The sequence below is a fragment of the Myxocyprinus asiaticus genome, chromosome 35 (genome assembly GCF_019703515.2).
Source record: "Myxocyprinus asiaticus isolate MX2 ecotype Aquarium Trade chromosome 35, UBuf_Myxa_2, whole genome shotgun sequence".
NCBI classification, from domain to species: domain Eukaryota; kingdom Metazoa; phylum Chordata; class Actinopteri; order Cypriniformes; family Catostomidae; genus Myxocyprinus; species Myxocyprinus asiaticus.
In genome coordinates, this window is record NC_059378.1 from 21,432,167 (window position 1) to 21,456,346 (window position 24,180).

Sequence of the window (24,180 nt, forward strand, 5' to 3'; positions counted from 1 at the left end):
TCACTTTTATTGACAAAATAATGCATTTGCTTCAATACGTAACAATATAGCTTCATAAACTTAAATTTTCACAATGGCATCGGCCAGCACACACAAACAGCTTGTCAGCTGGGCTCTTTCTCTCTCACACTCTGTAACATCTGAGCGGTCTCCTGCCCACCAGAGGGAGCCCTCACCTGAATTCTGAACTGTCACTTCCTGTTTCCTGCTACATCAGTTCCTGTATTGTCATTTCCTGTTTGCATCATATAAATAGCCATGCTTGTCCATAGTTACTTTGCGAAGTATTGCCTTATTGCCTAGTGTTTTGACTACTTTTTTGGATCTTCCCTTTTGTCTGTTTGCCTGGTTGGACTGCTTTACTGTGTTTTGACCTCACTGCCTGTTTTCCTGACACTGTGTTTGGATTTCGATGGACTGTTTGAATAAACAACCGCATATGGATTCTTCCTCGGCTTCCGCCTCTCCATCATTACAGATTACTCGCCAACTATGAATCCAGCGGAAGTTTCTCAGCTCCAAGTGGCGTTCGCTTATCAGAGCGAGATGCTGAAGAACTACCAAGAGCAGCTCAACAAGTTGCAGTCGGCAAACGATCATTTGACCCACTATATTCGATCACTTCCTTCAGCTACACCACCAACGGTAAGACTGGCATTGCCAGACAAGTTTGTTGGCTCTGCAGGACATTGTCGTGGTTTTATCAGACAAGCACGCATTTATGTAGAAAGCCAGAGAGATCAGTTTCATGATGAAGCAAGTAAATGCACTTTTCTGATGTCATTGTTATCTGGTAAAGCGATTGATTGGGCTGCAGCGGTTTGGGAGACAGATTCACAGTTTCGTTCCTCCTCTGCATACTTCTTACAACTACTCAGAGATGTGTTTGAATATCCTGAGGGGGGACAGGATATTTCCACTCGATTGTTACACATGTCTCAAGGCAACTGTACCGCTGCAGACTTCGCTATTGAATTTAGAACCCTTGCCGCTCAATGTGGATGGAATGATGTGTCTCTAAGGGCTGTGTTCAAACAAAGTTTAAACCTTGAGCTTCAGACGGAACTGGCTTGCAAGGGTGAGGGTTTTACGTTCTCTGAGTTTGTTGCTATGGCTATCAAGATAGATAACCTGTTGAGAAACACTCCTAAGAGGAAATCTGCTCATCTGCCTCACACACATTTCCTCACTACACCAACCGTCAACCAAGAACCCATGCAACTAGGCTATGCACATCTATCTGATGAAGAGAGAACTCGACGCCGTCAACATGATCTGTGTTTTTACTGCGGTGAAGCAGGCCACCGTAGCTTAGAGTGCCCACACAAAGTCGGGAGAGCCACCACTACTACCAGACAGGTGAGTGTTAATCAATGCTCTCTTCAGATTTCAAATTCGTTGTTGATTCCTGTTCAGCTGACTACTAAAGATGGTCCCATTACCTTGACTGCGTTGATTGACTCTGGTGTTGCTCTGAATTTGATTAACAAAGATATTGTCAAGAAATACAGTCTACCTATGTTACCCTGTGTTCCCACAATCTGCATCACTAATGTCAACAATAAACCCATTGAGGGAGGTATCACCCATCAAACTGCACCTGCACAGCTACAGATTGGTCTGTTCCATAGTGAAAACATATCACTCTACATCATTGACTCACCCAGGTATGAAATCATCCTTGGACATCCATGGTTAGCTGTTCACGATCCTGTATTATCATGGTATCATGGAGAACTGTCTCACTGGTCCAAATTCTGCCTAACCCATTGCATGAACATCAATATGCCAAGACCATGTCTCTCCACGAGTGTTGAGAGTCCGCTCACTGCCCCTAGTCCCAAAATTCCTGCTTGCTATCACGACTACTTAGAGGTGTTCAGCAAAGTCAAAGCTACACAGCTACCACCACACCGCCCCTGGGATTGCACCATCGACCTTCTGCCCAATGCCATGCCACCTAAGAGTAAAGTCTACTCACTATCGTGTCAAGAATCTCAAGCCATGGAAGATTACATCGAAGAGGCTATTAACTCTGGATTCATTCGACCTTCAACCTCACCAGCAGCAGCAGGTTTCTTCTTCATTGAGAAGAAGGACGGAGGTCTACGACCATGCATTGATTATCGTGGACTTAACAACGTGATGGTGAAATTCCGCTATCCGCTCCCTCTTGTTCCTGCTGCCCTAGAACAACTTCGTGAAGCAAAGATATACACCAAGTTAGATTTAAGAAGCGCTTATAATCTCATCCGGATTAAGGAAGGTGATGAGTGGAAGACTGCATTTCTCACCACCAGAGGTCACTATGAGTACTTGGTGATGCTGTTTTGGCTAGCCAATGTGCCAGCTGTGTTTCAGTCATTTATTAACGATATCTTCAGAGACATCTTGAACCAGTATGTGATTGCCTACATTGACGATATCCTGATTTACTCCAAGTCGGAAGCTGAATACATTGAACATGTCCGAAACATCCTCTCTCGTCTTCTTAAGCATCAACTCTATGTAAAAGTTGAGAAATGTGAGTTCCATGTTCAGAAAACAACATTCTTGGGATATCACATAAGTCATCAGGGAGTGGAGATGGACAGTCACTGAATGGCCCCAACCCTCCACAATCAAGGAACTTCAAAGATTTCTAGGTTTTGCCAACTTCTACCGCCGTTTCATCAGGAATTACAGCATGATCGCCTCTCCTTTGACGTCTCTTATGAGAGGGAAACCATCCAAGTTAAAGTGGACAAACGAAGCCACCATCGCCTTCACAAAACTCAAGTCAAGTTTTACTTTGGCACCTATCCTGAAACACCCTGACACTAACCTCCCATTTGTAGTGGAGGTGGATGCATCTGACTGCGGAATTGGAGCAGTACTGTCACAGCGTCAGGGTCAACCAGTTGTACCCATGTGCATTTTTTTGTAGCAAACTCACTTCTGCTGAAAGAAACTATGATGTTGGTAATAAGGAGCTACTGTCCATGAAAGCTGCGATAGAGGAGTGGAGACACTCTGGGTCTGGGTCTCCAAAGTCAGGGAGGATGGGCAGCAAGTCCTATTCATTGTGCTGTACTGGCCCAACCGGACTTGGTTCTCAGATCTGTTGCTCCTGGCAGTAACCCCTCTCTGGCACATTCCCCTGAGGCAGGACCTTCTCACTCAGGGGCAGGGCATGCTCAGGCAACGGTGGCCAGACCTCTGGAACCTCCACGTCTGGCTCCTGGATGGGACGCAGAAGACCTAGTGGATCTTCTACCAGTGGTGGTAAATTCAATCACTCAGGCCAGAGCCCCCTCCACGAGGCGGCCGTATGCCTTGAACTGGCGTTTCTTCATGAACTGGTGTTCTTCCCGTGGGGAAGACCCACAGAGGTGTGCGGTCTGGTCTGTGCTGTCTTTCCTACAGGAAGGGCTGGAGAGAAGGCGGTCTCCCTCTACCCTGAAGGTGTACATGGCTTCTATAGCAGCGTATCACGATACACTGGATGGGAGATCCTCACGACAGCACGACCTGATCACCAGGTTCCTCAAAGGTACGAGGAGGTTGAATCATCCTGATTCCCTCTTGGGATCTCTCTGTGGTGCTACCTGCCCTACAGAGAGCCCCCTTTGAGCCCCTGGAGCAGGCCGAGCTCAGCACCTTGTCACTGAAGACAGCCCTCCTGGTGGCTCTCACTTCCATCAAGAGGGTGGTGGACCTCCAGGCGCTCTCTGTCACCAGAAAATGCCTGGAGTGCGGACCGGCACACTCTCACGTGATCCTGAGACCCCAGCCGGGTTATGTGCCCTAAGTTCCCACCACTCCCTTTCAGGACCAGGTGGTGAACCTGCAAGCACTCCCTTCAGAGGAGGAAGACCCAGCCTTGTTGTTGTTATGTCCAGTTTGCACCCTGCACATTTATCTGGACCGCACGCAGAGCTTCAGATGCTCGGAGCAGCTCTTTGTCTTTGTCTGGAAGGCAGCAGAAGGGGAAAGCTGTCTCCTAACAGAGTCTGGCCCATTGCACTGTGGATGCCATTTCCTTGGCTTACCAATCACAAGATCTTCCGTGCCCCTTGGGAGTCCAGGCACACTCCACTAAAGGTGTTGCGTCCTCCTGGGCTCCTGGGCACTGGTCCTCTCTAGCAGACATATGCAGAGCTGCGGGTTGGGCTACACCCAATACCTTTGCGAAGTTTTACAACCAATGCATAGAACCGGTTTCGTCCCGAGTGTTACGGGGTAACAGCAGGTAGGCCGGGCAGCCGGTTGGGTGTACCGCTTGCATTTATGCCTTTCCCCTTTTTCAAGGTGATAATGTGCGCTATTTTGTCCACAACAGTTCCCCGTAACTGGTGAACCCTGGACGCCTCTTAAGTCTTAAGCACTGTTTGGTGACGAACTCGGCAGATGAGTGAAGCCGCCAGGCCCAGTACTCGTGGTATGCCCCTTTTCAGGTGAGCCCGTGTACTCTGGCTCAGTGCTCCATACATGGTGATTTCCCCCCCCGGTAATCCCATATGACGCATTTCCACTGTTCGGTTTCCCCTCAGGTGAATCCTGTGTTTCCCCTCATCAGAGCTTAGCTCTGCTTCGGCCACTGTTGCTGTGTACCCTCTCCGTAGATAGGGACCTCCCAGTGGTATCATTCCATATGCGAACTTCCCCATTGGTAAGTCCATGTGAGGTATTCTCCACATGTTAACCTCCCTCCGGTAGGATGTGGTCTCCGTAGTGCCCTCCCTCCTGGAGAAGGAAGAGCACATCCCAGCGCTATTCTAGAAGGTGCTTGGCGGGAAATTGCTTATTGCTTTTGGTCTAATATTTAATAACTTAAAAAATATTTAATAAAAATGTGGCACATTTTTGTAGCTTATGAGAATCCCTGAAATTATTACATATAGTTTTAGACAAAATACTTTATTTGTCATTTTCAGTTTTGGTCAAGGTGATTTAAACCAAAAGTTTTTCAATAACTGTTTAATACAGTAAGTGAAAGGATGATATTTGGGGTAAAAAGCCCCCTTGGCTAAAGGCCCTATAAAACACATTGCTTTTTTAAGTGGGGGGGAAATATGTTTTATGTATAATGTTTAAAATGGACTAACATGACTGATCCAATCACAATAGAGATTCATTTGTTTGTAGAATAAACTGGAAAAAAAATTAGTTGGTCTAACATAATTCAATTGTAGACATTGGTTCCACACAATGAAAATGAGTTTCTTTGATATGACAAATACTCAGATACTTTGTGTAATGAGAACCTAAATGAATTGAGTCAACCTAACTTAAATTTGATCTCTTCAAATTACTCTATTGAACTTTGAAGCTTGATGTTAGCTAGTACCAATAAACACATTTGAATTTTGTATATATATATATATATATATATGTATTGTATAACAAGTATGGTGCTGCCATACTTGTTATCTGTCATTATACTGATGATCCCTCAGTATTTGCTTTATGATAAAAGCAATACACACCAATTTGTCAGTAGTAATGTACCCAACCTCGACCTAACCATTATCTCCACTCTTCTCCGCAATGGTAACATCCCAAAAAAAACAAACAAATTCAACATGATAGAAACCCCCCTAAATAAAACATAACAGAACACTAACAAGTCTCCTACTTGTTTCATTTAGAAATACACTCCCAATCCAGTCCCATGCAAAGCATGCTGGGAACTGGAAATTGCAACAAATATTATTCACATAGTCCTAACACAATTGGCTTAAGTGAACATAGATGGATTGGACACAATGAAATTAAGTTGAGACCAAATGCTAAAGAATTGTTGCATTAGCTTATTTTAAATAAGTTAATTGAGCAAGCAGTAAAAATCATGTTGAGTGAACACCATATATTAGAAGTCTGAATCCATTTGAAACCTTTATTGCAATGTGATCATAAAACTTTTTGATGTATTGAATAACACTTGGACATTACGCAATATAATTATGTTCTCATCTCAAACATAAATATAGTATGTTGATTTCAGGTCTACTGGTTTATTATTTTCAGTAAAGCTGCTTTCCCTTTTGCAGTGTACTTGAGATCTTATGAAATTCCAAATGTGATTGAAATTAACAGGAAATGGCACCCTTCTCTGAAGTGGTTATTTTGAATCAGCATTATCTAAATTTGTTACTCAAAAAGCATCTTGATGTCTCTAAATTATTTGCATTAGCTGACTTATACCCCATGTGTGGGGTAAAAGGCCCCCTCGCCCCTTAAAAAAAATAAAAAATAAATAAATATTTAATCAAAAAAGGTTAACAGTGTACAGATGTAATTAAATGCAGGCACTATAAATGTAAACAACACATTTGTACATAATACGTACATTGTATCAAACGCTTAAGTACACTAGTTAAAGACACCTACTATAAAGTGGGTCAAAACAACCTTCCGTTATTTATTTTCACACAAATCATGTTGCTCCATCAATATTCAGTAAAAAGAATGTGTTTTTTCAATCTTCATACACGTTGAAAGCAGAAAAAGGCACATTTTACTTAAGGGGTGGTTTTAGCCCCATTCCCTACATTTAAGGAGGGACAAAGTCATATCTAGGAACTAATATCATTGAGACTTGGGGTGGGCTCTTTGGGCAAAGAACCAACCACCTAGCAACCATGTTCTTTCTGCACTTAAAAGCTGAAATTTTACAGATAAAACAGATTTTTTTTTCCCCATAAAGTCACATGCCATGCAAATATCATATTCATTAGGAACATAAAGCTCAAAGTAAAGCTGTCATAGACCATATGACTAACATTACTGATATGAATCTCATTCTGTTTGTATTACTACTTTCACAATGAACACCACTAATCTATTAAAAGAGAGAGCTGTTTCATTTTGATAAGGATTATGAAGCCAGGATCCGTGATTTGAACAGTGACTGTGTTGATTAGAGATTTTCATATGTGTGATGCCAAGTCAGCCAAGCATATTTAAAGTGATGTTTGAGTGGACTCCACGGTAAATGTTAGTAATGTCACTGGTTTTGCTACAGCACCCAGATATTACATTGGACCCAACACAGTGGCAAATTTGTTTATCATAGAAAAGTAAACAGAAATGTCTTTAAAATTGAACATGGAGAATTTATTAATAATACCATGAACTCCATAGGCCCCAAAATATGCAAAATATTAACATAACATGACAACATGCCGAATATGAAAACTGACAAATTTGTTTTCTAAACGTCTCTTGAATTTTAATATTTTTATGCTGACAACCAATAATTGCTCAGCAACTTTAATTCATCAACAAAACACATTGTGGTGGGTACCATTATTGTATATCCTTGCTGCAAGTGAACATGTATTTAATGTAGTCAGGGAATTTTTATTTATTTTTTTAACCTAACAGATTTTTGTTACAGTTTCTGAAGATGAGTGCATGTTATGAAATCTGTCCATGTTGGTACTGTATCTGCCAAATTTGGTTAGCTTCTACCAAGTTTCAGAAGAATGTGCACCAATATACTTAACCCGTTCTCATTACAGAGGTGTCAAATACTACCACTTGCGCAAAAGCCTCGTATGCCATCATGTTGACGCCTAAAGCACCCTCTAGCATTTGTTTCCAATGTGTAGGGCTTTACTGGTTGTTTAGATCAGTGTTACTATCAGAAATAATTAATAATTATTTCTGTAGTTATTAATTAATATTTAAATTAATCAATTGAATCTAACTCATTAAAACCTCATATGAGGCTCCAGTAAATGTAGTGTGCTACATTTAGGAGCAAGTTTGGTTATTAGCAATAATTAATAATTATCAAAGATAATTATTCATTATTAAAATCAATAGAACATTGAGAATCAATGTTAGCTTTTTAAAATCCTTTAAATCAACAATTATCAAAGATAACTGTTAATTGTTAACATCGATGAAACATTAATTAAAATTAACACTAGCTTATTGATCATTCAAATTCAATCATCAAAGATAATTATCAATTATCAAAAATCAATAGAATATTAATAAGGATTAACATTGACGGGGCACCACCCTGGAATTAGGGACTAATAACCAAATAGTAAAACGGTCTCAATATTAGATTGTTTTCTTAGGAAAATCGACATCCGAAGAATATAGATTTTCTGGAAAAAAAACAATGAATGAAGGTTTGAATCCGAGCACTGACATCCCGTCAGCATGACACAGGCGTATGCAAAACAAACCAAAACACTTCTCTTTGTAATATAAACAAAGTTTATTTATGCAGTAATATCAATTAATAATTAATACAATGCAGTCAATAAACTTCCGACTTACAACTACAAACTAAACAGTGATATGATTAGATATGGAAATAAAATAATCCTATAACACACAAGGTGTGTGTGTGTGTGTGTGGGGGTGTGTGGTTAGTACGAGAGAGAGAGAGATGAGTAAGTGACAGCCCTAAAGCCAATTTCGCGATAGTGGGAGAGAAAACAGCTGTCAGTTTATCACTCAGAGACGTGGTGGATGGCTCGTAAAAGTCCCGCGTTATTTGACTCTTTAATGGATGAACTCAGTTGCTGTCTCACCCGCGATGGCGAAATTGCACAACAATCCAATTTGATTGGACCACAATACAGCAAAACAAATTTGTGATAATTAATACCCTGAGTATTAATAATGAGCGGACATGGCGGTCCGTAAACTGTACAAGGAAAAACCTTGAAACACAAGAATAACACACTGTAATATTCTGTCTCTGCCCAGACGTAAACCTCTTACTTGAATCGCATGAGGACACAGGTAGAATGTGTTTTCCTCCGTCCTTTAACTCTGACCCGGTTCCTTGAGGCTCGGGTGATGACGGGAGGCCGTTTCCTCGCTCTGTCGGCGGGCGGTACGGCTGTTGATTCTCGGCGGGCTGGCGGAGAACTCAGAAATGTCGACTTGATTAAAGATTTCTCTTCCATCTTCAATCTCTTCACTTCTGTATGCAAACGGATGAAGATGCGAATTGCTCGGCGGTCTCCTTCGGATCCGTTAGAGTGTTCGGTTGAACACAGAGTAATCTCAACTCATCCAGCGAGATGGAGATTGTATGGCCACAGTTTCAAGTCGGACGTTACTTCCTTGTGCCACGAGGTTGCACCGGAGAGCAGCGAAGAGCTGCCTCCACACGCTGCAAACAAAGTCACTGGAAGCAACTCATGAAAGCATTTCAGAGGTATTTCAACTCCTGATGATGTCATGGTTTGAGGTGACGTTCTGTTGTGTGCCTCATCCAATAGGAGTTGAGAGTTCGATCCTTTAGTGAGCAAGGCTTCATGGATTTGTAGTCTGTTTTGGACTCCCTTTGTTTGATTTTGGCGCGATTTTTATCAGTAAGATTTACGACTTGGAAGGTGGGGGCTTGAGTTAAGTTTTTACGACTGTGTTAGGCCTGCCTTTGTCTTCTATCTGAATACATGAGGCCCAACAGATGCATCCAGCAAGTGCATTGCTTTCAATGAGAATCCTTTGCCATCAATAGACTGAGGAGCATCAGAATTTTATCATCGTGAAATTATATGTTGGGGTACAGTTTTGTCATTGTCACATTATATGTTTGGGTATGACTTTCATTTCATTTGAAATGAGCAACATTTATCACAGTGGTTAATGTTTAATCTGATATTTTTTGTACACTGTCGTGGAAATTCTGAAATAATAGACTCAGAAGCAGAGGACTGTCTTTCTGTAAGTTTAATTTTCCTTTCCCTCAAATATGCTTCTGTCAGCCAGTCTGTATATGTTTTCCAGTCTGCTGAAAAATTACATGCTTCTTGTTTCCTTTTTGACATAGTGTTATGTTTCTCCCTACTTCTTTTTTCCTTTTCTTCTAGCAAAAAAGTTGTTTGAACTGCCACATACTGAAACTCCCTATTTTAGGAAACCCACACTCCACTACCCAGACTCGCAGCTGATCACAACATCCATTGCCATAATTAGTTATGTACTGACAAATCGGGTTCATCTACAATCGAATTTTCCCCATTTTTGCTTTTGTTCGAACCCATACCATCTAACTAGCGGTGGCACTGCAACAGCCCTATTTATAAAATGTACAACTAGCGGAGCGTCCCGGCCCTAGTGACTGGAGTACTCGAGTGATTCTCTAGCAGTCTCCCTTGACCTGCCCTAGTGACCCGTTTGCCAAAATAATTCCCTGAATTATTTAGATCACTGCCCTTTACCCAAAATGTCTTAAGACATTTCCTCTTACCAGAAAGAGAAGTCCTGCTTGAGTCAATATTAGTAAACCACCTCGGTTCTTTGGGCCATGCGGTGATCCAACCCCGTTCCCAGCCGTCCGGCAGCCGCATCTCACCCACTTTTTCCAGGGAGGTTCGGCCACAGGGGACTCCGACTCCTGCCTGTACACAGTTTTTTCCTTCAGCACTGAGTTCGTTGGTCGGATCAGCCGACGGCCCACCCAGTGATGCCAAAATTGTTGTGGAAATTCTGAAATAATAGACTGTCTTTCTGTAAGTTTAATTTCTTGCAAGAAATGTTTCACAGTCACCATTTGCAATGCCAAAGCTTCCTTTTGGTGAGGGAACCCAGAACCTTCTGTTATCTGGTTATTTATCAGTATCTATGGAGTGCAGCCTCCACCTTCGCAAACACAGCTGCTTCTGCTTTCATCTCTGAGAGTTTCGGCAGTTAATTTTCTCAAGTTGTTAACCTTGCTGTTATCTCAATACCCACACTAGAGTAAAAAAAAAAAACATCTTCAACACACACACACACACACATACACACACACACACAGAACATTAGTTCAAACAGAGGACTGCATTAAAAGCAGTGAGTAACACAGAATAAACTGTAAAATTATAAGACATATTTGGAATGAGCATAAATTCCCATAACAACACATTCTTCTCTACTGAAGTGAACTGTTTCATTCCAGACTGATGTCATAGTGAAATCAGAAACAGTATGTTAACTTTTTTAAACTAAAATTCGTCTGTGCTTACCGAATTGCAAAACACTGGCCAAAGTGGTAAGTGTTGTTTGGCGTAGGGGAACATTTTACGGGTGTGATTTCCACAGAGGGGCGCCAAAAGCAAGTTGTAAACTGTGTTGTTTTCAGCTGGACAGGCTGTAATACCGTGAAGAGGAATGCATATTTTATAAACTGTACCCCTACCCCCAACCAATTTAAAACAATTTAATAAAAGAGTGAAAAATGGAACCTCTGAATCACACTTGTCACTGATTATGTGACTGCGATTTCTTCCTGGTTTCAACACGGGATCTTAACCTGGGTCTCCCATGCTGCAGACGCAACTCACATCTGGTTGCTCTACATGAAAAGGCAAACATGATGGAGCCAGTGCAAAAATGTCTAATGGGAGATGGCACCTGTAGGTGAGTCAGCATAATCCGGAAGATCCTAGGGTACTGGAACTCTTGGAAACAACATATCGACTTTGCGTTTGATCATGTAGCTTGTTCCGGGTGTATTCCATGTCTTATGACCGCTTTGTGAAAAGAATGGACCCAAATGTAGGTTTTTATTCAATGATCATGGTCCCCTGGTATCCGCCATAACACATCCTGCTCTCAACTTGTTCTAACACATTCAAAAATTGCTACATCAAGAAGCATTACCCTTACAAAAAATCTAGAGTTCTGGCAAACTTGCCACAAATTGGCAACAAATTTGCCACTCATTATTTTCACATGCAAATGAGCTTGTGTTTTGCCACAAATGTTTGCCAGAAGTTTGCAGTTCTTCACCGTTAGTGGTGAACCTGCTGCAAATATTTGGCAACAATTTGCCACAAAGCTTATTTGCATTTGAAAATAATCAGTGTAACTAAGTTTGCTGCAAATTTGCCATGAACTCTCGATTTTTGTAAGGGTAATTTACGACACAGGTTTTAGGTCAGTGATGTCAAACGCCATTGGCTGCCATGTCTCATGAGGTGTAGAGCTCCTAGCTAGGATCAGGATGTCATGTTTTCCAGCAATTAAATTTGATCTGATCCTCACACAGTGTTGTCTTATGGTTTGGAATACTATACTATACTATACTATACTATACTATACTAGTATAATGGCCATGAAGATTTTCTGTAGTCTGACTGGGGGTACGCGAGGCGACGGGAATAGTCTTCTGTGACTGTTGGGTCTATCAATAACATTTAACGTGTGAGGAAGGGTAGTCGGGGGACTTTTTGTGACCCCCTAGGGTAAGATGGTGCCCCCTTAGGGGGTTGGTGCCCAACTCAGACTGCATTTATGGCCTTGCATATGTTTCTTCCATTCTTTTGCCAATTAACTACATCCTAGTCACTTCATTAACATACAAAAACAACCACTTCATTAACATACAGAACAAAACTCCCACAGTTTGTGTGTATGTCACAGATAGCATAAGCAGTCCCATTCACCTTTAGAATTAATGCTCTCACAACAATTGGTTAAACACACAGTCATTGCATATAGCACTGCATCTAGAGCGCTCACAGACATTTAATGACAAATTAATACATTTCAATGGCTGCTTGCAGTGCATGGTCTATTCATTGTGTGAGCGTACTGTACAGTATGTGTATGTGTTCCACATAAGTATTAATGTACAGGGAGTATATTGCGTCATGGTTATAAAATACAAGTGGTTTTGGTGTATTACAAATAGAAGTCTTCATGGGATAAAGTGCATGCACATACACAAACATAGAGAGAGACAAGGCTACAAGAAATTCAGTTCTCCCACATAATCTGCTGCTGTGGAAGACTGTCCTTGTTTTCACTGATTAGGGATCTGTAACATGGTGAAGAGCAGCAGAGGCAGTACTGTGTCTGCTTTGAAAGTTAATATCCTTCTATTATGAGCATAATGTATTTATCAACATCCCCCACAGGCCCACAAGTCATGCAGACAGGGAACTCATTGCCACTGATCAAATCTGAGTCCATTTCCAAGAATTGCAGATGAAACATTGTGGGGTCAATTTGATTTCTATGGTGTCTGTTGATGGGGCTGCAACAGGCAATGTGCTTTTCTCATCTATGCAGCTTAATTAAAAAAACAATTTGGTACAATTCATGGTTCAGTAATGGTATCAGATGGTAATACCATCCATAGGCGTCATTTACGGGTGGAACATGTCCCTACCACTTTTTGCCTGTGCCAATTTTGTCCCCACAGCTTCTTGAAATAGTTTTCGTTATGTAAGTGTCTAATGGATAAGAAACATCTCTAGTTCTTGAGCAGGAGTTTCTATTTCCATTTTAATTTATTCTTTGTTATAATGAGTGTTCATTGCAGATATTATCAGTGGTGTTGAGTGACAGCGGCCGCCGATGTTTTATCGTCCGCAACATTCTTTTCCATTGTTGCTCAAGTAAAAAAGACCATCTCTAAGTCTCTATGATATCCCGATCCCTAGATATGTGTGGGGAACTTTTCAATGTCTATGGGATTATTTTCACATATTTTCACCACCACTGACATATAGGTAGTGCTTTTTGCAGATGAAATCCTACTTACTATAAAAGCATGAGTTTAGTGTTTCAAACAAGCCAATTTCAATGTTCATGTTTATAATCAAAGGGGTGGTGTGCTGTATATCGTCTGTACTCTGCCTGGTCTTTTTTGACCCGAACAGAACGGTTGCACTGAATTTTCTCACAAAAGGGTTAATATACCATGGTATTTAAATGGTATTGTAAGGCACTTTAACCTTAAAACAGGCAAGAGTGGAAAATGATTAGCAAAAAATCATTTCATGTCACTTGTTATATCATTTGGACTTAAGTAAACATACCCAAAGGAATTTTGGATGTATCTGATATATTTTGGATTTTATGAGTTGTATGTCCCAGGATACGTTGCCCTATAAAGGTACAAAAAGTCAAAGTCATCAATATTACTGTTTTATTTGATGCAAAAAATTATGAGTTTCTGACTTTAAAACATATCATATGTGTGTGTGTGTGTGTGTGTGTGTGTGTGTGAGTGTGAGAGAGAGAGTGTGTGTATGTTTGTTTGTATTGTTACTTTTGGATTACTTCCAACCTAATTCTATTTCATTTGACGTCACAGGCATTTGAGTAGGATAGCCTTGTATCATTTTAACATAAATGTACAATAAGAAAGAAAATGTATTCCATTCTTTATTACAAAGAAAAATAGCTTCTTATGACATTTTTAAAAAGTGCATTAAACATTACATGAATGAACATACAATAAACATTAAATCTAACAGCAATGACAGTACATGGCCAAAGTTATAATTCAAAACACTGAGACATCAAGTTCATTTTAAGTACATAAAACAATAGAAACATTACGAACATTAATTGGTCATAAAATCAACATAAAATTATTATAAATTGAACAAAAATTAATGACCATAAAATCAACAGCAATGGCATTGCTAGGTATATCAGCAGTATACTGATTTAGAATGAAACATGCAAAAGATTGAAAAAAAGAGTGATTAGGGTAATCAATAAATTATTAACAATTAACTGCCGTTGATTTCTTAATATGCAATTATGTAATCCATAAAAAGTAACTGTAGTCAGATTACGAATATTTTAAAATGTAATTTAATCCAATTACAAGTACTTGATTTTTGTAATCTGATTACTTAATCCATATTACATGTAATCCATTACTACCCAGCACTGTGTAACAAAACTGAGAAAAGTTTAGTTTTAAGGTTGCATGTATGACATGTGTAAGTATAATAAATGTGTATGTGTAATATTGTGGATTAACCCTTTTTCTTCCCTTAATCTGACAACGTATCTCAGGGGATACGCACTCTTCAAAATATGCTAAATAAAAGAATGAACAACATATGACTTAATTTTCTTCTTCCGCATCTTAAGACAACGTTCACAATTAATATTAGCAGTTTTGTTTTACTGAAGAAAAGTATGATTAATATATAAATAATTATCACAAAGACAGCATGTCCTGCACCATGGGCAGCCATGTTGGTTTTAGGTCAGGCTGACTTAACGATCACAGAAAATTTGAACCAAGTCATTTGACTCACATACTCAAAACAGACCCCACTATGATAAATGATATGAAGATTGGGTGAGAAACTCTTTCTCCCTATAAGAAACTAAAAAGAATGTATCTTGTGATGGAAGTTGCCTGTTTTAGGGCTAAAGAATATCATTGTTAGTGTCCAACATGGTACAGTATTATCATTGTTTTTTCCTTGGTATATGTTTATGGTAATACCATGTCTTTTTTTTTTTTTTTTTTTTTGTAGGGAAATTAAAGCATATGGACTTTGTTAATGTAGCACAGTTTAGATTTCTCTGCATCACTGAATGTACTGTCCCTTTGACCACCAGGCATTTAGCATTAAAAAGACCATTTTTGTTAACATAAAACAAAATGATCTGTTATGTAAGAAGTTTGTTCCCACACTGGATTGTATACAAACAGAATGCTGAGAGTTGCCATGGCGACATCAGCAATCTCAGAGGATGCCCGGGGATCCCATTCTCCCATGGGTGTGTGTATATGTGTTTGTGTGGAAGTGCAGTGTTATTTCCCATAATCCCTTCTGAATACTGGTCCTTGGCAAGCCATAAAATTAAGGCAGAGCTCTCAGACAGGGAATTAGCATTATAAAGGTCCTCAGGAAGAAGTAAAGTGGCATTCTCTATGGACAATAAAACACAATAACCTATTTCAAGCATATAAATGTAGACTGGAAGAGTAAAGTAAAAGGTTTTTCTTTTTTTTACAAATCTGTTTTTCCTGCAGATTGTGTCACTTTGATCATTTCTTATTTATGGGCCATTTTTGTCCAGTTTACTGACATAAAGGTGCAATATGTAAACATTTTTCATTTCACCTTTTTTTTTTTTGCCAATGTTTGAACGGCTTGTAACTCAACTTAAAAAATGAGCCCTTCCCGGACTTCCTAGGTTGCCTATTAAAGCCTGTAGACTGATTTTCTTGGGAAGGGAGCGGGTCGCTTTTGCCGGGAAAATTCAAAGGATGTGATGTATATGCGCGCTCCCGAGAGCCTTGCCTCAGACAGTAGCTTTTCTTCCACTATTCAACAGAGTCAACAGATAGTCTGCAACACTAGGTAATGTTATCTTAGAGATGGAATCCAGAAAATGTCTGGCTCCCAGCACAACACCGACTCTTACACAAACTCAGAGTAAGCCAAAAAAAAATACAAAAATAAAAAATACATTTATCTACTGAATCCCATCTGTCTAAGCGGGAACGTGATCGTGGTCGAGCGAAAACTAGAGTGAACATCGGCAGGGCATTTGACTCCTGGAGGGACCTTCGTTCAGTTTTGGGGATTAAAACTGACCCTGCATTGGCGTTCTTCTTATTGGACAGGTAAGCTTACATAACTTCAAAGCATGTGAAATATAGTGCCATAAGGACTGATCTGTGTAATTTTAACTAACTTGATCTTGCCTGCTAACACTGACGAATTGCAAGCTACCTTGCTTCATAATTTTCAAATAATTTCAACGATCTTCTCTTTATACTAAAAGTCAGGTATGCTGATTCACAGTAACTGACAATGTTAATCTGTAATTACTCAGCAAGCTAAACTACAATAACACATGAAATGAATGCTAGACAATGTTCAAGATAATGCAAAAATCTCCATTCATTAGTGTAACATAACTTGGTTATACAGAAAATATATACATTATATTATTATAAAACAATAGCGCATCGACATATCAAAATGACAGTTGTGATGGATTCACATCAATACTGAATTGTGTCAACATATTTATAATGTACAGTCTATTTTATAAACAGCTACTGTCATCATCCACCAAATTTAGCTAACAGCTATTGATAAAGCTGGCTAGCTAGCTAACGCTGACATAGGCTATCGTATAAATGCAGTCAATGCATCATGCAAAGAAAAGTGATTACTTCAAACTACAGTCTCGCATAGTCAGACCTATATCCACACTTTGTTTTAGCCCTGTTCCAGCACTGGAGAGTCAAATCTAATATACAGTCTCAAAGTTTGTAGAAAACAATCATAATGGTGTAATTTTAATTATGCTACATCTGTCAGCATGATGTCAGTGAATCACGTTCAGTCTCTTTGAATGTTACGTCATTGTTTTGGTCGATGCTCGTGTCCCTGTGGAGTTTGTGCACAAGCACAAGCAACAGGTACACTTACAGTATGTTGCAGCTGAAGATATGGATATAACCACTGGAGTCTTATGGATTATGTTTTAAGTGGCCTTTATGTGATTTTTGTAGCTTCAAATGTCTGGTCACTATTCACTTGCAGAGATATTTTTCTTACAATCTTCATTTGTGCTCAGCAGAAGAAAGAAAGTCATGCACATCTGGGCTGGCATGAGGGTAAGTAAATGATGAGAGAATTTTCATTTTGGGTGAACTATGCCTATGGTTTAATTCACATTGCCCCTAGTGGGCAAAGTCTTTAATAAATTAATAGACATCAAGGATATGTTGGAAAAAGCGTTTTTGGTATTCCTATGGAGCAGGATGATTTAAGATAACTGTTCAAATACACACAGCAGGGTTTACTAGTGTCGATTATGGTTGGGCAGAAATGCAGTGTGGACCTTGTGCTTTTCAGCTAAAACAAACATAAAGCCAGTAAAACATTAAATCAACAAAATTGTGAAAGACTGTCAGCAGTATGCAGGGATATTAATTTATGTTAGTGATCTATCATCAGTCTACGAAAACTACACTCAAAAGAATGCCAAAATCAAAACTGCTATGAATCGACATAAAGACTTGTAGAGTAGGACTCTGCCTTCAGGTATGTTTCTTTAATTCCATTCAAAGGAGCTATTTTCTTATTTGAATAGCAAATAGTGAATTTCTATTGGTCAGTGAATTCTGTAGCCTCACTTTGCACCATGAGTAACAAGTTGAGCACTATGCCCAGAGCAAGAAATTTTCCTGATTTCTTCAAGTGTGTTTTATGTGCTTAATTTTCCTTTTCATTCTTAGTTTGTCTTTTAGAGGACGTCCGTAGTTTGCTCGCAATAACATTCTTTATTTCTTTAACTCTACCAGGAGTTTTCGGAATTCCAAGTTTTTATGGTGGGAAGCAAGCAGAAATCTGAGCGTTTTTGAAAAGCATGTATAGATAATATGTTGTAAATCTATTTATTATATGACATTCTATCCGTAAACTCTAAATTGCGATTGGAATGTTACAATTCAACTGTTAAAAATCAGTTGTTACAACAAGTTTTAAATGACACTGAATTTTGGCTATAATATCTATGAATTTAATCCACAGTTTATCATAAAAATGGAAAGCATTTTGATTGTTGGTATTCTAGATGCTTGGTTAAAGTTTTATGTCTTTAAACTCAGCATCATTAGAACAGCATCCTCTAATCTCAGACATAGTCTCTATCTCTCTTACCTGACTTAACAAGAACATCTCTGGGTCTGCTGGGCTGGCCCTCAGGGGGGTACAAACTGTGTGCAACTCTCTGGTCCATCCCGGTGCTTCCTTTTTGTGCATATGCATGTATGAGTTCCTATATGTTCATGTGAGGGCCGTTTCTCCTGAGATTCTTCTGTTCTCTCACATACTTGCCTCCTCTCAGAGTGTAAACAGTCACATGACCACTGGCCATTCTTAAGCCACACCCCTCCTTTTACTCCCAACACTTTTTTTTTTTAAATTCTCTCTCTCTCTCTCTCTCTCTCTCTCTCTCTCTGTCTCTCTGTCTTAGAAGTCTGGAACTGATAGAATTAGTGATGGGCTTAATCTCTCTCTCTCTCTCTCGAACTGCTAAATCTCAGGCTCTGCACATTTATTTATTTTTTTTCCACTGGACATAGTCCTTCTATGGCCATTTTTTAGTTATATAAAATGAGAATTATAAATTATGCTTGCCAATATGATGATATTAGAGGTCAGCAGTATGATTCAAATCATACATCACAGTATAAGTAATTATTTTTAACAGTTACCGTGTATACACTCACTAAGCACTTTATTAGGAACACCATGGTCCTAATAAAGTGCCTAATGTTGTCTTCTGCTGTTGTAGCCCATCCACCTCAAAGTTTGATGTGTTTTGCATTCTGAGATGCTATTCTGGTCACTACAATTGTACAGAGTGGTTATCTGAGTTACTAGCCTTTCTGTCAGCTCGAACCAGTCTGGCCATTCTCTGTTGACCTCTCATCAAAAAGGCATTTCTGTCCACAGAACTGCTGCTCACTGGATGTTTTTTGCTTTTGGCACCATTCTAAGTAAGCTCTTGAGAATGTTGTGCGTAAAAATACCAGGAGATCAGCAGTTACAGAAATACTCAAACCAGCCAGTCTGGCACCAACAATCATGCCACAGTCAAAACATTGAGATCAAAATATTTCCCCATTCTGATGGTTAATGTGAACATTAACTGAAGCTCCTGACCCATATCTGCATGATTTTATGCACTTCACTGCTGCCACACACTCGGCTAAATAGATAATCACATGAATAAGTAGGGGTATAGGTGTTCTTAATAAAGTGCTCAGTGAGCGTATATATCAATAAAGTGTTTTTTGCTTGAAATTAAATTAACCATGTGGTAATGCCTATTTTTGGATAATTGAGTAAATTAAATACTTTACAATTAAAATGTTCTTCATCTTATTTGATTATTTTCTCTTTTTATTTGGAACTTGATGGATCAAAACCAAACAACTTGATTATTCATTACCAATTAATAAGTCTGGCACCAGAGCAAAAACAGCAACTTCACATTATGTAACACTTGAGTTAAAAACAGAGGACTCAAAACAGTACAACTAATATTATACAACAGATAATTCTGAGTCTAAATTTGGATTGGATGAGCCATATATGAAGCTGCTGTAAAAGAGATGATATGAAAAAGTTGACTGCATATCAGTTTAATTCTATATTAATAATATTATAATATATTTTTTGCACACTATGTTTCTTTGTTGTTTCTTAAGTGTAAATAATGTAAAGCAGCCCTGTCCACTGAGAGGACAGAATTTCAACTGGTTGACACTTTTATACCATTGCATGGCATATACAGTTGAAGTCAGAAATTTACATACACTTAGGTTGAAGTCATTAAAACAAATTTTTTTAACCACTCCACAGATTTCATATTAGCAAACTATAGTTTTGGAAAGTCGTTTAGGACATCTACTTTGTGCACGAGTAATTTTTCCAACAGTTGTTTATAGACAGATTGTTTCAATTTTAAATGACTATATCACAATTCCAGTGGGTCAGACGTTTACATACACTAAGTTAACTGTGCCTTTAAGCAGCTTGGAAAATTCCAGAAAATTATGTCAAGCCTTTAGACAATTAGCCATTTAGCTTCTGATAAGAGGTGTACTGAATTGGAGGTGTACCTGTGGATGTATTTTAAGGCCTACCTTCAAACTCAGTACCTCTTTGCTTGACATCTTGGGAAAATCAAAAGAAATCAGCCAAGACCTCAGAAAAAAACTGTGGACCTCCACAAGTCTGGTTCATCCTAGGGAGTGATTTCCAAATGCCTGAAGGTACCATGTTCATCTACACAAACAATAGTATGCAAGTATAAACACCATAGGACCACGCAGCCATCATACCACTCAGGAAGGAGACGCATTCTGTTTCCTAGAGATGAAAAAGTGCAAATCAATCCCAGAACAACAGCAAAGGGCCTTGTGAAGATGCTGGAGGAAACAGGTAGACAAGTATCTATATCTACAGTAAAACAAGTCCTATATCAACATAACCTGAAAGGCTGCTCAGCAAGGTAGAAGCCAGTGCTCCAAAACTGCCATAAAAAAGCCAGACTACAGTTTGCTAGTGCACATGGGGACAAATATCTTACTTTTTGGAGACATTTCCTCTGGTCTGATGAAACAAAACTGAACTTTTTGACCATAATGACCATCGTTATGTTTGGAGGAAAAAGGGTGAGGCTTGCAAGCCAGAGAACACCATCCCAACCGTGAAGCATGGGGGTGGCAGCATCATGTTGTGGAGGTGCTTTGCTGCAGGAAGGACTGGCGCACTTCACAGAATAGATGGCATCATGAGGAATGAAAATTATGTGGATATATTGAAGTAACATCTCAAGACATTAGCCATGAAGTTAAAGCTCGGTCGCAAATGGGTCTTCCAAATGGACAATGACCCCAAGCATACCTCCAAATTTGTGGCAAAATGGCTTAAGGACAACAAAGTCAAGGAACTGGAGTGGCCATCAAAAAGCCCTGATCTCAACTTCAAAAAATTTGTGGGCAGAACTGAAAAAGCATGTGCGAGCAAGGAGGCCTACAAACCTGACTCAGTTACAGCAGTTCTGTCTTGAGGAATGGGCCAAAATTCCAGCAACTTATTGTGAGAAGCTTGTGGAAGGCTAACCAAAACAGGAGCAGGAGCTGTGGTAACACTGCGTTGTTCCTTTGCAGGGCTGTGCGGCGGCTTTCATTGTTCTTGAGGACATGTAAGTGTAAACTTACCCACTCCATTCAGGTGTTTTCCGTTTTTCACACTCTGCTGCTCAATGTTGTATGCTTTCTGTGAGAGAGAGAGGGGGGGGGGGGTTATCAGCTTACAAATATTCACATCAGTGTCATCAATCACTGCATTACTGACTCTGTGTCTGCTAGCCCATCCTGCAATTGATTTATATATATTATGAGAGACATCAGTGGTCATGGACTCAGGAATAGGTGGACGCCGTTTGTCTGCACATTAACTAAGCTTCTATCTTTGTAACATAAGACCAACTGTTCCATTCCTTTTTTCTTGCTGAAGAGTGCTAGCAAGCCTTTACCTCTACACTCTTAAAAATAAAGATTCTTTTTGGTTCTTTGCAGTACCTTAGGTTCAGTTCTTCATCTTAGAACCATTTTTGACTAATAAGGTTCTTGAGTTGGCAGTTCTTTTTAGATTGAAGGAATAGTCCAAAAATGAAAATTCTGCCATTCTTTACTCATTCATGCTGTCCGAAACCCATATGTCTTTTTACTTACATGGAACACAAAAGGAGATGTGTAGCAGAATGTTCACACTGCTCTATTGCACATAGTGACCAATGGCTGTCAAGCTCCAAAAAGGACAAAGAAGCACCATAAAAGTATGACTTATGCACTATGGCTTTATTCCAAGCTTTGTGTGATGAATAGACAGACAAAGAAAAATCTTTCACTTAAAATGTCATCCTCTGGCATAGCCCTCAAATATCATTCACGCTTCCTAATTCCAATTTGAAGCGTTGTGATCGGTTACGAGACACGTGAGAACCAATGGTGTTCAAGCGGAATGTTTTTTTTGCATGCGCACCAAACGTTTTGTAAAGGTGTAAATCAAGTCACAAACGTACGATTTTTTTGTTTGTTTGTTTTTTTGCAGTATTTAAATGCTATGCACACAGTAAGTGTAAATCATGTGTTGCGAATCTGTTACCTCATATTCACATTAAATAAATTAGATCTGTATTCTTCTGACTTCCTGTTTTTTCGCACTTACAATGTTGGCTCTGTTCTTTGCCTAAATATGGCCAAAAACATTGCAAACCTGCAATCAGCGATATGCAAGTGAAGTAAGGGTGTCATGAACAGCAAAACGGATTGACCACGTCCAACCTCAATTCCGAAAAAGTTGGGACTGTATGAAAAATGCTTATAAAAACAAAAAGGAGTGATTTGTAAATTATATTCACCCTTTGCTATATTGAAAGCACTACAACTAAGCATTATATGATGTATTACCTTGTGAATTTCATTGTTTTGTTTTTTTAAATGTACAGTAATTTAAAATCAGTTGATTGCAACACACTCCAAAAAAGTTGGGAGAGTCGAGGGCTTACCACTGTGAAACATCACCATTTCTTCTAATAACACTTATTAAGCATTTAGGCAGTGAAGACACAAGTTTGTTAAGTTTAAAAAGTGGAATTATCCCCCATTCATCCATTATGCAGGTCTTCAGCTGCACAATTGTACGGGTCTTCATTGCCGTATTGTGCGCTTCATAATGCACCACACCCTCAGTTGGAGATGGTCGGGACTACAGGTAGGCCAATATAGCACCCGCACTCTCTGCTTATTCGGCCAGTATGTGGTTTGAAGTTGACTTGCTGAAAAAGTCCAGGATGTGCCTGGAAAAGACAGTATATGCAGTATATGCTGCTCCAAAATTTGTACATACAGTATCTGTCTACATTAATGGTGTCCTCACAGATGTGCAAGTTACCAATGCCATGGGCACTGACACACTCCTGGCCCATACAGACACTGGCTTTTGGACCTGACGCTGATAACAGCTTGGATGGTCCTTTTCCTCTTTGGCCCGGAGAAAACTATTTGAAATGTGGACTCATCGGACCAAAAAACACGGTTCCACTGTTCTACTTTCCATCTAAGATGAGGCCGAGCCCAGATAAGTTGGCAGTGCTTCTGGACAGTGTTGATGTAGGGCTCTTGCTTTAAATAGTAAAGTCTTAACTTTTAATTTTAAGCGGTAATATCCGTAAAGCCGCGGGTCCAGACGGCATTCCGGGCCACGTCATCAGAGCATGCACGAACCAACTGGCTGGTGTTTTTATGGACATTTTCAACCTTTCTCTCTCTTTGTCTGTAGTCCCCACATGCTTTAAAATGTCCACCATTGTGCCTGTACCAAAGCAATCCAAAATCACTTGCTTAAATGACTGGCGTCCTGTTGCTCTGACCCCCATCATCAGCAAATGCTTTGAGAGACTAATCAGAGATTACATCTGCTCTGTGCTGCCTCCATCAATGGACCCATTGCAGTTTGCTTACCGCAACAACCGCTCCACTGATGATGCCACTGCATCTACAATACACACTGCTCTCTCCCACCTGGAAAAAAGGAACACTTACGTGAGAATGCTGTTTGTAGACTGCAGCTCAGCATTCAACACCATAGTGCCTGCAAGCTTGATGAGAAACTCAAGGCTCTGGGCTTAAACAACTTGCTGTGCAGCTGGATCCTGGACTTCCTGTCAAGCAGATGCGAGGTGGTTAGAATGGGCAGTAACATCTCCTCATCACTGACCCTCAACATTGGAGCCCCGCAGGGCTGTGTTCTTAGCCCACTCCTGTATTCCCTGTACACACATGACTGTGTGGCAACACATAGCTCCAATGCCATCATTAAGTTTGCTGATGATATGACGGTGGTAGGTCTGATCACTGACAATGATGAAACA

General features: G+C 39.7%; 1 protein-coding gene across 2 annotated transcripts in view; it reads right to left on the reverse strand.

The window, feature by feature from the left end:
* LOC127426330 (protein FAM107B-like) overlaps positions 1–24,180 on the reverse strand; it is an 89,855-nt gene that overhangs the window by 41,269 nt on the left and 24,406 nt on the right. Inside the window, exon 2 of one of the 2 annotated variants that reach the window (XM_051673078.1) lies at positions 21,464–21,521. In XM_051673078.1, coding sequence (XP_051529038.1) covers positions 21,464–21,521 — 58 coding nt within the window. Of the gene's footprint in view, positions 1–18,389; positions 18,535–21,463; positions 21,522–24,180 lie in introns of those variants that run through there. The other variant, XM_051673079.1, reaches the window with a different exon arrangement.